The sequence below is a fragment of the Solanum pennellii genome, chromosome 9 (genome assembly GCF_001406875.1).
Source record: "Solanum pennellii chromosome 9, SPENNV200".
Taxonomy (NCBI): Eukaryota; Viridiplantae; Streptophyta; class Magnoliopsida; order Solanales; family Solanaceae; genus Solanum; species Solanum pennellii.
Window position 1 is genome coordinate 77,589,376 of NC_028645.1, and position 15,818 is coordinate 77,605,193.

The following is a 15,818-nucleotide window of genomic DNA, read 5'->3' on the forward strand; positions in this document are numbered from 1 at the left end:
CTTTAAATTTCTAGGGTGACATGTTTTAGTTAAAGGATCAACTACATTAGCTCAGTGCTATCATGTTTGATGATTATTTTCTTACCTTCAACACATTCTTTTATGACTAGATGTATACTTATATCAATATGCTTGCTTCAATTGTCACTTTTTATTATTATTAATTACCATAAAAAGACAACCATATAAATTTCACAATCTAACCTTAACAACTTAGAAATAGAGTCGACAATTCTAAGCTCGAATATAATACTCTTCAACTATATGTCATGTGAAGTAGCATCAAAACAAGAATTGAACTCAAACTCCATAGTGAAAGTAGTTTCAAGAGTCTGATTAACACTACTCTAAGATAAAATACTCCAAGTGTAAGTTCAATAACATATAATTCATAGTAAAAAATTATAAATATGAGTATTTTTTTAAAATTTAAAAGTTAGGCTTTTATTGATAATTTCGAAATTTGAATTAATAAAAACATATTTGTATCATGAGTTATACATTATTAAACTCATTATACAAATATAGAAGTGAGGACTGATACATAAGTATATTAGGTCAATAATCCAAGAAATGAGGAGATCTACCCATCGTATTGTGTGATAAAATGCACCACCAATCTATTTATATTTAGAAGGTAGAGATATAGTTTATGTACACATCACTCTCCTCGAATCCTACTATCGAGATTACACTAAATATATTGTTGTTGTACTAGTGTTAACAACAACAACAATAATATTGACTCATTAAAAATTACATGTTTGTTAATTTTCCAGTTGACATTAATACACTTTTTAAGTCAAATATTTAAATTATGTCATGACATTTTATTTTTTATTTTCTTTAAAATATATACATTAAAATCAAAGGTAGATAAGTAGAACAAGATGGGCATTTGGTCTAGTGGTATGATTCTCGCTTAGGGTGCGAGAGGTCCCGAGTTCAATTCTCGGAATGCCCCCTTTCTAATACCTTTCTTATTTATTTTTACCAAAATAATGTGAAGTTTCAAATTTATATATATATGTATATATTATAAATATTAATATCGATTTGGATTATTTATTTATTTAAGTTGGATACAAAAATATCAATTGGGATTGTCTATTTATTTAAATTGGGAATTAAAAAAATAAAAAAGGATTGTTTTATATATATATAAATTATAAATATTAATATCGATTTGGATTATTTATTTATTTAAGTTGGATACAAAAATATCAATTGGGATTGTCTATTTATTTAAATTGGGTATTAAAAATTTAAGTTGGATACAAAAATATCAATTGGGATTGTCTATTTATTTAAATTGGGTATTAAAAAATTAAAAGTGAATTGAGGGGCGTTCCGAGAATCGAACTCGGGACCTCTCGCACCCAAAGCGAGAATCATACCACTAGACCAAACGCCCTTTTTATGTTAATACTTTTCATTCTTTAGTATTTTGTAAATAAAAAAGGTACCTTTTTGTTGTGTAAATTATATGTATTGTTATGAGCTGTCTGGACAAATATGGATTGAATGTCATAGATTTGAGTTCAAGTGGCACGACACCTTCAATCGATCATGTAAAAAGCTTCTTCTCATCTTGCATTTCTTTGATTTGAAAGTTTCAGAATCTTGTCTAACGGTTTTTTATATAGTATGCACTATTTACAAGTTTTGATCCCATCTTCTACGACATTATTGGGACCAACTAGATAGTCATTATTGAAAATAAAGTAGAAACTTTTTCAGAGTCACAAAGATTGAAAATCCATATTGAAGAGGTAAAAATTATTTGGGTAATTATGAGGATAGAATAATCATCAAAAAGAAAATAGATAAATACAGCAAAAATAACACAGAAACAAGAAGGAAAATGAATGATGAAGATCCAAATTCATCTCACTAAAATTCATCAATATACAAGAGGGTTTGAAGGAAAGCATAATCATATGTTTCGTTACTAATTGTAAGAAGTAACCCATGACTGATATACCAAATTCCCCATTCTTACAACGAGTTGACATGAAAACTATTCAATCAAAATCAACTAAACCCCTAACCCTAATTCAAATGAAAATGGGAAAAAGTACCTGATAAACATAGCAATGTCTCCACTACTCATTTGCCAATAATTGAGAAATCAAAACCCATCTTCATCGACTTTCAGTGCTACAATGGTAGCGAAGAAGAGAAGAGAAGAGAAAGAGAGTTTGTATTAATTTCAGTGCTACTGGTGGAAGAGATTTGTGAACAAAAGAGCCGTTGTATGTTTTTTATTTGCAAGTTTTGTGTTCAAATAAAATCCTTCAGTCAAACTTAGGCATAAAAAATGCAAGGCACATGTGAAATGACTTGTTCCCTTTGCCTTCACAAACTAAGTGTATTCTCCTTAATAAGTTTTTATAAGGCGGGCCTTTTGCCTATAACATGCTCACAAAAAAAAGTAAAAATTCAGACAGCATGATTCTCACGAGAATGTATGAGAACAAGAGGATTCACACATTTCGAGTCTAACTTGATTATTCTTTTTTCATTCTCAGGATTTGAACTCGAGATATCTTATTAAAGACGAAGGAATTTCAATTATGTCATCGCAATCCAAAATTTTTTTAGATACAACATGATATCTAATATTGATAGAAGAGTGAGTATTAGCCAATTTAAATTCCTTTTTCATCCTAACTTGTCAAACTCCCACAAATTAGGAACCTTTAAAAAAAAAAATTATCATGCAATGATCTGTAAGACTATAATAATACCTAAGATCTCAAAGGATTGTAGTTCTGAACTGTACTTTAAGAAAGAACTTATTGAGATTATCTTCCACAAAAAAATAATAGAATATGAGATGATTACAATTCCTAGAAATTAATATAAGAATACAGTAAAAAAAACAGTTACAGCTCTACATGATAATTTGATTTTATATAATAAAGTTTTTACATATATTTCTATTTGAATTTGCTTGTAAGGGTTGTATTGTAACCATTTTGTACATATCTATGCCATTCATAGATGTTTGTGTATGTTTGTGTAATCTTCATAAATGTTCGTGTAATGTTTTAGTATACATTCAAGTAGGAGTGTACACAAAATCAAATCGAAAATTGAACTAAATCGCAAATTGAGTTAAATCGAGAAAAAAATTCAATGAGTTGTTGGTTTGATTTGGTTTGGTGTTAGAAAAAAATCTGATTATATTTGGGTTGTTTTTTCTTTTAACTAAAAAAACAACCCAGACCAAACCAACCTAACTTTATTTATATAATATTAAAATTTTACTATACACATAAAAATATTTACTTTGATATAATTTTTAAATATTTCTTATACTTTTTCATAGTTTTATCTTTTAATATACTATTTCAAGTTTGAAACTTAGAATTTTGAATGGTTCCACGAAGATTATAGTCTTGGTATTTATAATAAAACTTAAATCAAAATCAAATTAATACTAATGCATAGAGAAAATCAATTTAACACTAAAAATCACAATAATATTGAATATTTGTTCTTCGATTTTACATTGGTTTAGACGATTAAAATAATAATCTAATTTTAATTTCCTTTAATAATATTCAGCCATGTAAGTAATACTTATTAAACTTATTTTAGCATGATTTAGTACTTTTAAATTATGATCATTTTCATTACGACTTGTTAATTTACAATAATTGTTTTACGCGATTTCATTATTATTATATTTTTTTTTTTGGATATTTTAGTGTCATTAATATAATTGTTTGTCTTATATTCTTAAGAAACACCTTAAAACAATTGTTTTTTGGTAGGACTTAAGAAATATTTGAACTACAAGTAAATTATATGTTTGTATGAATACTTAAGCGAAAAAATCCGAAAATCCGAAAAAGTCCGAGGTTGAAAAATCCGAGTTTTATTGGTTTGGTTTGATTCATAAATTTGAAAAAATAATTTGATTTGATATTTGAAAAACCCGAATCGACCCGACCATATACACCCCTACATTCAAGATTAGCGCCTAATAGTTATTCAAATTCGTCTGTGACCTCTTTATCTTTTCCCATGGCCAAACGTATTTATGGTAAACATTTTTAAAAAAAATTAATCTTTTATATATATCTAAATAGAATGTCAAAATAATTTCATACATTTTGAATAGTTCACATCTAATGGAACCTAATTTCTTCCAATTATATTTCCCTTTGCATATAATTCAAAAAATTAAATTTTATTGTTGTAAAGGTACATTAGAACAATAATTTCATCAAGAGCATGGTTTGATCTACATCCACAACTTTTAAGTGAAATAGCAAACACTTTGGGATTAATTGTGTTAGGTCAATAATTTAAGAAATGGGGAGATTAAAATGATGTTACACATTGTATTGAAACAAGGTATATTAAAGATTCACATTCATGTATTGTAATAATATGTACCACTAATTTAGAAGGTACGAATAAAGTTTATGTACACATCAACATCTATAACATGCCCCTATTCTAAAAACTCATTTTTTCCAAAATATGTAAAGTTTCAGTTTTTTTAATATATATAATAAAAATATTAATATCAACTTAAGTTGGATATAAGAATATCAATTGGGTTATTTATTAAAATGATGTTCCAATAGTATTGAAACAAGGTGGATTAGAGGTTCACATCCGATGTATTGTAATAAAACGTACCACTTATTTAGAAGGTACGGATAAAATTTATGTAATGCCTCTACTATAAAAATACTCATTTTTTTCAAAATTATGTAAAATTTCAGTTTTTTTATGTATATAATAAAAATATTAATATCAACTAGGATTATTTATTTAAGTTGGAAAAAAAATATCAATTGAGATTATTTATTTATTTTAAATTAGAAACAAAAATATTTAATTGGGGCGTTCCGAGAATCGAACTCGGGACCTCTCGCACCCAAAGCGAGAATCATACCACTAGACCAAACGCCCTTTTTATTAGTTTTCTTACTGTTATTTAAGAAAAACAAATGGTATATTTTTGTTATTTATATTTAATCTGTGAAATATCGAATTTATTCTTAAAAATAACGTGTAAATTATACGTATTGTATATGTATATATTATATAGTATGCACTACTCGAGGCGACTCAATAAAATTCGGGGCCTCAAGCGAAACTTAAGAGAGGGGTTCTAATATTATTATTTTTCTCATATATTACTTTTATTTAATTATAATTTATTTTTGTAACTTTTTTTAGATGTGAAATCATTAGTTACTGTTTTGATAATTATTTTCAAAATGATAATATAGCTAATTCATTCAGTAAGATTTAGTGCCCCTTTGTATTGATTTATTGAGGTGTTTTTAAGCCAAAATAGCTTTTAAGCAATTTCTAAGCTAAGTTAAAAAGTGTTCATAAGCACTTATTATTTTAAAGCCAAAATAACAAAAATAAGTCAAAAGCCATAAATTAAAAATTCTAACTTATGGCTTTTGACTTATAAGTCAAAAGTCAAAAGTCAATCCAAACAGACTGTTAATCAATTTAAGTTTCAAAAACTTCTTTGGGTTAAGAATTGAGATAACGGTTACAAGAACGGTTAAAATTTTATTCTATAAGCAATATGTGTATTTAGAAAAGAATCAGTTCTATTTATTTCATCGAGTATTTTCATTATTATCTCCCACGTATATTATTTCTCTTAACACTTTTAATTTAAAAAATAAATTTAAACCATCAAAATCACAATAACTAATATGTGTTGAAAAAATTCAAGGTTAAGACAATGTTTTTCAAAATTCTCATCATCTAGTGATCTCAGTTCATATATATATAGAGAAAAAATAACCAATCTAATTTTAAGGGATTTTGTGATTTTATTATCAAATATTTTTTTAACTGTTTTGACAAAATTCAAGTTCTATACTTATTTCACATGCAATTTCCTTAATAGAAATGTATAATTTTTCTAAAAAATAATATTTACAAGTAAAATATAAAATAAAAAATGAGACCCCTAAAAAAATATGCGGTTCCAGTTTACAAGTTTTGATCCCATCTCATAATGACATTTTTGGGACCAATCGAATGGTCATTATTGAAAATTAAATATAAGACAAGAATCATGATCCAAAATCAGTAAAAGAAAATAAAATAATTTGATGTCCCAAAAACAGAATAGACAAAACGAATAAATACGTCAAATATATATATACTATCCATATGAAATCCTATAAATTATAGAGGTCTATTAACTTAATAACAAAAACAATTACATATGATAGATAATTTTTCAATTTAATTAAAACTAAAACTTGTGTCAATTACTAAACACCTAACATAGGTGTAGCCAAAAAAAATTAATTAGTATAACACCTTAAGGCTTAAACCTCGTAATATCCTTATTCTATATAAGGAAACAAATATGAAATAAAATTATAGTAGTAAATATTAAGAGTTGATACCTCTTGTAATAAATAAAAATAAACAAACGAGATTTAATACTTATTCAAGAAAAATAATAAATAACATTTTTATCTATTGTAAAATTTAAAACGAAAATAAGTTTATAACTAAAAAGGGAGAATATTTTGGTATAGTTATGAATTTGTATTGTAACAGAAAACAAATGCATAGGTAAGTAGGAGACCTTAAGATTAAATGCGTTTGGTTTGTTGACAAACATAATTTTATATAAATAAATAGTGTCTTCTCTGTTCATAATTTTGCATCTAAAAGCTTTATTTTAACCTAACAATGGAAGAAGAAGAGTAAGTATTCAAGTTCCTTATTTTATTGTTTTCATCTTCAATATTTAGGGTTAAGAATGTTATTGCATTAGTCGATATTCCTCGTAATTTTATCGTAATTCTAACAGATCTTATATATATATTCATCATTGAATGTCTATTTATTACTCTTTACTTAATTTTGTTTCTATGATCTAGTTAATTTTATTTCTACGATCTAGTTTCAGTACACTAAAATATATAAAACATTTGATTTTTGTTTGAATTCAATTTAAATTTGTTATCGTAAATAGTTATTCTAACGTTCAATAAATTGCTTAAAATAGTTATTTTCTATACCAAAATTTAATCAAACAAACCACTCAAATAACATTTAATTGCTTCAATACATTTTTTAATAATAATTTTTAATTGTTTTAATACATTTTCTTATATTGATAACTACCAATACACAATACACAATTTGGTGCTATTTTACTTACCCATTTACTTTATGCTATCCGGTTCAAATTTATTTCATATTCATTAGGTCTTTATCAGGCCTCATCTAAATAAATATTAAATATTCGGATAAAATTTATAATTTCGTTAGTTTAGTTTCGTCACCACATTACATAGAAATTTTCTATTTTTTATTTTAATATTTACTTTTGAATTATATAATAAATAGTAAAAAAGTTGTAATTTTAATATGAAATTTTGAATTTATATAATAAAGTTTTTATATATATTTTTATTTGAATTTGCTTATAATTGTTGCATTATAGCCATTTTGTACATATCTATGCCATTCATAAATGTTTGTGTAATGTTTTAGTATACAATGTTTGTGTAATGTTTTAGTATACATTCAATATTAGCGCGTTGTCTTTCATATCTAAATAGATTTCTTCAAACATTTTGAATAGTTCATATTTATACTTAACACTAATGGAACCTCCAATTATATAGATTCTCATAGAATAATATCAAAATAATTTTTTTTGTTGTGAAGGTACATTAGAACAAGGATTTCATCAAGAACATGGTGTGATCTATATCCAGAGCTTTTAAGTGAAATAGCAGAGAGTTTAGGAATAATTGATCTTCTTGGCTTTCGCGGAGTCTGCAGAGATTGGCGTTCTGCTTCCTTCACAGCTTCAGCCTCTATTGAATCAACGTCTCTTAACTCAAAGCTCTGTTTCCTTCTTCATAATGATCGCGATGAGAACACTATCCTGTTTAATCCAACCACCAACAAGAGTTATACCATCAATATCCCCGAGTTGAAAGAAGCAACTTGCCTTGCATCAACTCAAGGTTGGCTACTCATATCGCAAAGAGGTAACATTTTCTTCTTCTGCCCTTTCTCTCGCGTCAAAATTGACCTCCCACCTATTCAAGGACTAGAAAACACTCCCGCGGTTGCTGCATTTTCTTCACCTCCTTCCTCAACGGATTGTGTTACCGCTATCATTTACAAGAAAAATGATGATATTGTTGAGGTAAATGTGCTACAACGCGGAGCTAGCATGTGGATTAAGCATGATTATGATCTCAAGTTTTATCAAAAGAGTTTTGGTGATGCTAAATGTGCTACTTTTCAACAAGGGTGTCTCTATATGATGGATGGTTTTAAGAAGTTGTTGACATTCACATTGGAAGATAAAAGGTTTGAGATGTTCATAATAGTTGACCATACTACTAATAGGGATCAAAATATGGAAACCTTGTCATTTAGGTACAAGGACAAACATTTTAGTAGAAGTAATTTGAAAAAACAGATGAATCTTGGTGATGATGTTACTATTACTACTTGTGGTGCTACTTATTTTGGAAGGGATGTAGAAGTTTTGATCCACAATGAAAACATTGAGGCAATGGAAGGAACAAATGCTCAACATTTTAAAGGAATTTGGATTCAGCCTAGATACTTTCAACTCCCTCCAAATTATAGTTGGTGACTTTGTGGTTTTCATCTAGTTAGTTATATCAATTTCTGTTTCTTTTATTTTTTTGGAGTATAGTGGACAGTTTACTTTTGATTATTTCTATAAAAATTGATTAAATTCTTACCTAGCTCCTAACCATTTTCTATTAAGGGTATATTGGAGAAAATAATGTAAAAAAAATAGTGAAATTTTCTGTCAAATAAAATTAGATACAAAATATGTAAAATAACATTATCAGATACATGTCATTATATCGGATATAAAACAAGATTAAAGTTTTTGAAACTGAGACACATATAGAAGAAATTATGTTTAATTCTTCTCCCCCTTTGTACCTTTGTCACCGTCTACGAATCCATAAAATTCATGGCATCGATAATAAAGAGTTTGTGGAGTCAACGACGATGAATGTAATATGTTTGTCCGAACCATCATTAACCCGGAGAGCTATCTTTGTAACAATTACTTCTATTTGGTCTCGTTTAAAAAGGTATAATATACAATAAGGTTTGGATTCAAGAGAATATGTATGAAATTGTATGGTGAAGTTCTTGAACCATAAAAGAGGAGAGATAATTGAGTGATAAATATGGAGCGGAGAATTGATAGAGAGGAATTGATTTGGAATGAAAGAATAGATTAAAGGAGATAATTAAATAATCCTAATTTTAAGGGATGTTGGTATCAATTTGTATGTTCAATAATATATGATATAAAATTAAAAGTGGTAAGATATGCAACTATTTGAAAGAAAAGATAATGTTAGTATATATGATAGTAGTATTTTCACGCCCCGAGGTTACTCCCTAGACGCAACACGAGACCTAGCATAACAAGTGACCCCGAGCTAAATCATGAGATTGTCATATCACAAGCATAGTGAAATACAACTAAGTAAGTGGAAGCATAAATGTAAAACAAAGTACAAAAAAATTTAGGAGTCAGTAGGTGGAAGGTGGGGCAGGGGTTGGGGGTGCCAGGGGTTGGGGGCAGAAAATAATTATTTTTTTGTTTTTTGAAAACAAAAATTTTTTAGGGATAGATTGGTGGAAGGTCAGGGGGGGCCAGGGGGTGGGGTGCCTGTAGGGAGGGGTAAATTTTTTTTTTTGAAAAACAAATTTATTTAAATGGGTTATAACCATTTCGCCCAAACCATATTTTCCCATATTATATTTGGATGAATTATAATCCAAACCATTTTTTCTCAATCCATATTTAACCCATTAAATCTGATCCAATCCAATGATTTGTCACCCCTACCTGAACCTACATCATACAACGATGTAGCGCAAAAGTATGTGTCAGTACTTTGAATGTACGGAAGCATGCATGATAAAGATACTAAGTTGAACAATATAGATAAGTTGTATTGAAGTATAACTAAAAACTGAGCTAGATGCAATGACCAAGTACTAATCATGAAAATAACATGTTGAACTAAATACTGAAGTAAATTTTCATAACATGGTCGATGCAATAAAATATGACTATGGGAGCTACTATTAATCGACATAAATCACATGATCTCTAAAAGATGATGCCCAACAGAGTGGACTTTTGAACCTATGTTGGCGACGTAGTTCTGAAATTTAAGGGTACGTTCAACCCTAATCCAATTCATGCTAAGTCTACTCCCAACTGAATATGTATAGCTAAAATGTACTAAAATAATGAGTAGCTCAAAATACTGATATGTTATTTGAGAATGCAACATAAATATACTAAATCATATGACATTTGAATTTTAAAGCATGACTTTCTGACTGAACTACCTAGCAAGTACAATTAATGAAATACTTATAGTTAATACAAGCTAGGGTTCTGGATCCTATACATGAAACTGTGTCAATTTTTCAAGAATCACGTTATTTAGATCGTGAAACTATAACAACTAACATCACAATGAATCCCCAAGGTTTTGAAAACCCTAGGTTTGTACAATTTATGAGCAATTGAAGAACTGACTGAATTCTAGGGAACTTATGGGTGGGAGAAACCAATTAGTGAAATAACACATACCTAGTGACGAAAACTACGGCTAAATCCTTTAAATTTTAGGGTTGAACTTGATGAAAACCTCTACTTGTTCTTGGGAGTAAATGTCGCCTCTTTCTAATCTTTTCTTTCTAAGTTGGATAATTTTGAGGAGAATGAGGGTTCTAAGTAGTTTCGACTAGATTATTAGGCTTAGACTGAGTAAAACAACATAGTTTAAGTACCAAACACATTGGGAAAAAGACCAATATGACCCTGACTTAAAAGCTGACGAAAGTGACTTCAAGACAGGATTCACGGGCCGTCTAGAGCACCATGACCCGTTAAGTGAGTCGTGAAGATGCTCTACCCGATAGGGCTTCACTATTTCGGGCATAACTTTTTACTCTGAGCTTGGAATTAGGGAAACTCGGTAGTGTTAATAAAAGGATTCAGAGATCTTTAGTTTGATAGGTCATGGATCACCTAATTCATTTCATGTTGAATGATATGATCGTTTGAATTTAACCCTACGCTCTAAGTTTGATAAGTCTCCTTCACGGACGACTTTATGGTCCGTGTGAAACTTCACGGATTCATGGTCCTTCACAATGGCCTCAGAGGTGCAACCTCTCTTAAAATTGACGAGGTGACCTTCAAGAGGGGCTTGATGGGCCGTCTAAGGCATGATGGCCCGTCTAGTGAGTCATCATGGTGCTATGCCAGATAAGACTTCTCTAAAACGAGCATAACTTTTTACTTCGGGCTCGAAAATATGCAAACTCGGTGGCATTGGAAAGAGGATTCAAAGAGCTTTAATTCTATAAATCTTGGGCCACCAAATTCTTTTTTTACTAAAGATATGATTGTTTGAAGTTGCCCACTCAAAACCTGGTTTGGGTGCAACCTCCTTAACTGGGTGACTCGTACGGACCCCTAAACGGGTTGTCCAAGTCACCACGGGTCATCTAGGTAACCCTTCCCAAGGATGTCCTAGATGGTCACTCACGATGTCCTTAAAGAACCGTGATCCCCTACACAGACCGTCTAAGATATCGTGAAGGGTCCATCGCCCATTTTGGATTTGTAGACTTTCCCAAATTTTCTACTTTAGCCCTTTCTTGTAGTCCGCGGTGTTACAAATATTTAGTAATGTATTTTTTTTATAATCGTCAAGTAAAGGGAGACGTTTTCTCAATTTTTGTTATAGCTATTACAGTTGCTGAAGCAATAATTGTCTAATAAAATAATTTATCCTAATTAATACTAGCATTACTAATAAACTATATTACACATTATCTTTATACAATCTACCAAACGATCCTTAAGATTTCACTCTAAAAATAATGTTACAAACCTACCAGAAAAGTAGCCAAATAGATAAAACTAGGGGTGTCAAATTGGCGGGTTGATTGAAATTGGAAATATTAAAATGGGTTCAACAGAAATCGGGTTGGGTCTTGACCCGCCCAAGTTTACTTTGTGCTCAAATGGACAAAAAAACGGGTTAGGTCTTGAGCCGCCCAATTTGACCTGATTAATATCAATAATTTAATATATTGATGTTCCACTTTTTATAATCACAATTTGAATTCGCCCTCAAGTACTTTTTGTTAAAAAAGTAACAAATGGATAGATAAATCATAAAAGATGTTAAAAAGATAATAATTCACACCTTCAATATAGGAACATATCTTAATAAAAAGTTTTAAAACGGGTTGAAATTAGTGACTGAATTGGTCTCAATTGATAATTCTCTTCAAATGGGTTAAGCTTGAATGGGTTGAGAATGAACTCAATTCAAATTATCTTGAGTCCAACCCTTAAAATTCTGGACGGATTGGACATATTAACTATGTTTGGGTTCACTTTTGACACCCCTAGATAAAACTATTATAAAAAGGTGAGGTACAAAAATAAATTATTAAAGGATAAGCAAACACAAATGATACCTTTAATATTTTAGCATTAAGGTCTATAGTCAACCTTAATTCTCAAATATATTGAAAAGTTAATTATACTATATATAGTTTTACGTACCGTGAAACATCAGAGATAATATTGGAACTCCATTGAGTTTATGAACAAATAATTGGAAGCATACAGGAAAATGATGATAACTCAGTACTAAACAAAACTCCCTCGATCCTTTTTTACTTGTCAAATTTAGATTTTACATACCTATTAAGAAAATATTGATTAGTTACTATTTTAGCCCTATTAATTGAGAATTCCAAATATCTTTACTCATTACAATATATTTTTCAAAAACAAACTTATAAATGCTTGAGGTTCTCAACATGTCCATATATCAATATGTGTGTTCCACACCCAGTTCTAAAGCCTAAAGCTAAAACTTTGTTCCACACACATTTCTAAAGCCTAAAGCTAACATTTTCTGGAAGACTTCATAAAGGCTCGAAATGACTGTAAATTACGTTTCTACATCGGAAAATGATGTGCATTGCTTCCTAATATCCGCTGTGAAGCTATGTTCACAGCAACTTCTGTCCAGAGAGACGAACCAACTCCCATATCTTCAGAGTCCCATCATCACTGGCCGAAGCAAGAAGCCTCCTATCCTGCATGATTGACAGAAGAACGTAAACATACTGCAGAGCATTTATTTAACCAAAGAGAATCTTGTTTTCATACTGTGAGGGGCATAGAAATGAAACTCAAATAGCCTCTACACGAAACAGTTAAGATTGAACATTTGAGAACACAACTGAAGACAAACATTTCATCTCCTTGAAAACCTTACAACAATCATTTTAGTGCCTAATATATTTGACGTACCCAACACAAATTGTCAGCTCTGACACATTATGTGTCACATTGGTCAACGGAAAGTAACGAAAAACTGAGGTTAACAAAGTTAAATGCTTTTATGTGTTCTCAGTAATGCCAACATTTATAATGTGTAATACCATCTCACCGCACAATAACCCAAGACTCCATTTAGAATTGTGGATTTGAAAGTCGAGATTCAAACGGAATATTGGTCAGACATCAAATTCATATATCAAAAAATGAAACATGATCTTAATAAGCTTTTCTCAATTTAACATGTCCGAATTTAGGTGCCACTCATCTTATCCACAGTAAGACTGCTATACGAAACAAGCAGATTACTGCATCATCAAGCGCCAACCCAAGATACGCTGGAAAGGTCAGACACTAGTTACACTTCAACGTGGCAATTAAACAAGGGATTGAATGGGTAACAGGTTATCAGCCCTAACAAGCTGAAGAAATTTTCAGGTGATCTTGGCTTCTACTAAAAAATAAATCATCTTGCAGCAGAGACTAATACAGAGTCAAAGCAACAACAGATGAACAAGTAAATGTCAAAAATCTGATCACTCTCGTATCCCATTGACTTACCCCAGAGTTCCATTGCACAGAATTTACATCCATTTCATGAGCCTTCTCTTTCTTCAGAAGTAGTTTAAATGAAGGTCCCTCAACCTGCCATCAGACAGTAAATTTTTTATTGTTATTTGGATAAGGAAGACACAGCTTAATTGTTATGCCAAAGGAGAGTTGGAAGAGGTGATAATAGAATACTTGCAGTAGTTGTATATCGACAACATTCATATGACTTTTTAGAATTATAATACAGTTAGAGGCAATTTTTTCTAATTTTTTCAGCTGTCTCTAATGGATTTTCTACTCAACCTGATTTAACATATTTTTCTTCCTCACAATGTATCAAAATTTAACAAAGATATTCAAGTGGATAGATGATTGGGCCAGAAGAACTAAGGGCCTATTTGGATTGGCTTATGACTTATAAGCCAAAAGCCATAAGTTAGAATTTCTAACTTATGACTTTTGGCTTATTTTTGTTATTTTATCTTTAAAATAAGTACTTATAAGCATTTTTTAACTTTACCCAAACACTTCAAAACTGCTTAAAAACCTAAAATAAGCCAATCCAAACGGGCACTAAGTCAGGAACCAAGTACTGTCCTACGCAGTTATCAGGATCCTTTACTGTAATCTTCTCTTTTCTCCCCATTAATATTTATATACATGGCTGGAGTTTGTGGAAGCTTGCTGGCACCTCGACTACTATCAGGCAGCCTGTTCAGCGTGCAAGCAAATGCTGCCAAGGTAATCCAGCCAGCAAGGCTTGAAGTCAATGGGAACAATCCTAGTGTTCTAGATGGGATCCGAACCTGAAATCTCCAGGTTGTTATTCCTATTTCCCATGAAACTGGGACACTGTCATCTGCTCATTAGCCTGAAAAACTTGAAAATTGTAGGAAAAAGAAGCGGCCTCTGAGTATTTAGTTTCTTTTATGACAGAATAACAGATCCACCTGAATTTTATTTACTAACTTAATGGTATTTAAACAGGGAGCCTGAGGTAACCAAATGAAAACTCACCTCTGTCGGTCTTTTCACAGAGACCCAACAGCTAGAAAAAGAATAAAAAGGAAGTCACTCTAGTTACTTCCTTCACAAGAAATAAAGAACCCACAAAAACTGAAGAAGTCAATATTTTTAGCAAGGAACCACATAGCAGAGGGTGAACCAATGACTTACCTGAAGAACACCCTACAATCTAGCTCCCCAAAGAATTGGAGTGAATAGGAGAAGGATTGGGGGAAGTGAGAACAGAGCAGGACAAAATTCACCACTGTGCTAGATATCAGTGTAGGAGCCACATGTATTCGAGGGGTGTCAATTGACACCCTTCAGAGAAAATTACACTGAGTAGCTAGGTAAAAAATATTTTTATGTGTATATACTATATATTGACTCCTCTTGGCTTCTTTTGTGGGTTTACTACAAATTTTTACATCCCATAGTGAATTCTTGGATCCGCCACTGTAGATATTATATCTGGAATACATGATTATTAAAAGAAAAAGGGACAATAAAGGTTTTTCAATACCTCATTGTCGTTATTCTCAACAAATAAACATATAGCGTCATCAGCTGCTCCACTAGCAATTATTCCTTCCCTGACATTTTAGCATATGAAGTATGTTAGCCTGTAGGATGACAGGGCAAATTATCATAACTACAAGCCCTCATTACTGAAAAATTCAAATAATGTTTACAAATTGCCCCAGAGGCAACTAAGGTAATAACATGCATACTAGTCCTGATAAAAGTGATCAAACATAAAATCTAGACAGCACCACACAAGGTATAAAACTCTTTAATTATGGAAAAAGATGCAAGAGATTTTATTGATAAC

The 15,818-nt window shown here is 30.6% G+C and overlaps 2 protein-coding genes and 3 non-coding genes across 5 annotated transcripts in view; 2 read left to right on the forward strand and 3 right to left on the reverse strand.

The window, feature by feature from the left end:
• Nucleotides 1–892: 892 nt before the first annotated feature.
• Nucleotides 893–964, forward strand: TRNAP-AGG. Its single transcript has one exon. It is a non-coding gene; the product is annotated as a tRNA-Pro (tRNA).
• A 378-nt stretch (nt 965–1,342) lies between these two features.
• TRNAP-UGG lies at nt 1,343–1,414 on the reverse strand. Its single transcript has one exon. It is a non-coding gene; the product is annotated as a tRNA-Pro (tRNA).
• A 3,449-nt stretch (nt 1,415–4,863) lies between these two features.
• On the reverse strand, nt 4,864–4,935 carry TRNAP-UGG. The gene has a single exon. It is a non-coding gene; the product is annotated as a tRNA-Pro (tRNA).
• A 1,770-nt stretch (nt 4,936–6,705) lies between these two features.
• On the forward strand, nt 6,706–9,005 carry LOC107030430 (F-box protein At4g00893-like). The gene is made up of 2 exons (XM_015231712.2): nt 6,706–6,719; nt 7,693–9,005. The coding sequence occupies exons 1-2, from the start codon at nt 6,706–6,708 to the stop codon at nt 8,639–8,641; spliced, it is 963 nt and encodes a 320-aa protein (XP_015087198.1). The 3' UTR covers nt 8,642–9,005.
• Nucleotides 9,006–12,800: 3,795 nt separating this feature from the next.
• The window catches only part of LOC107031510 (protein CIA1), a 10,360-nt gene continuing 7,342 nt past the window's right edge, over nt 12,801–15,818 (reverse strand). The window contains exons 8-10 of the mRNA XM_015232916.2: nt 15,510–15,579; nt 13,991–14,074; nt 12,801–13,185 (exon numbers count right to left, since the gene is read on the reverse strand). Coding sequence (XP_015088402.1) covers nt 13,099–13,185; nt 13,991–14,074; nt 15,510–15,579 — 241 coding nt within the window. The 3' untranslated portion in view covers nt 12,801–13,098. The remainder of the gene's footprint in view (nt 13,186–13,990; nt 14,075–15,509; nt 15,580–15,818) is intronic.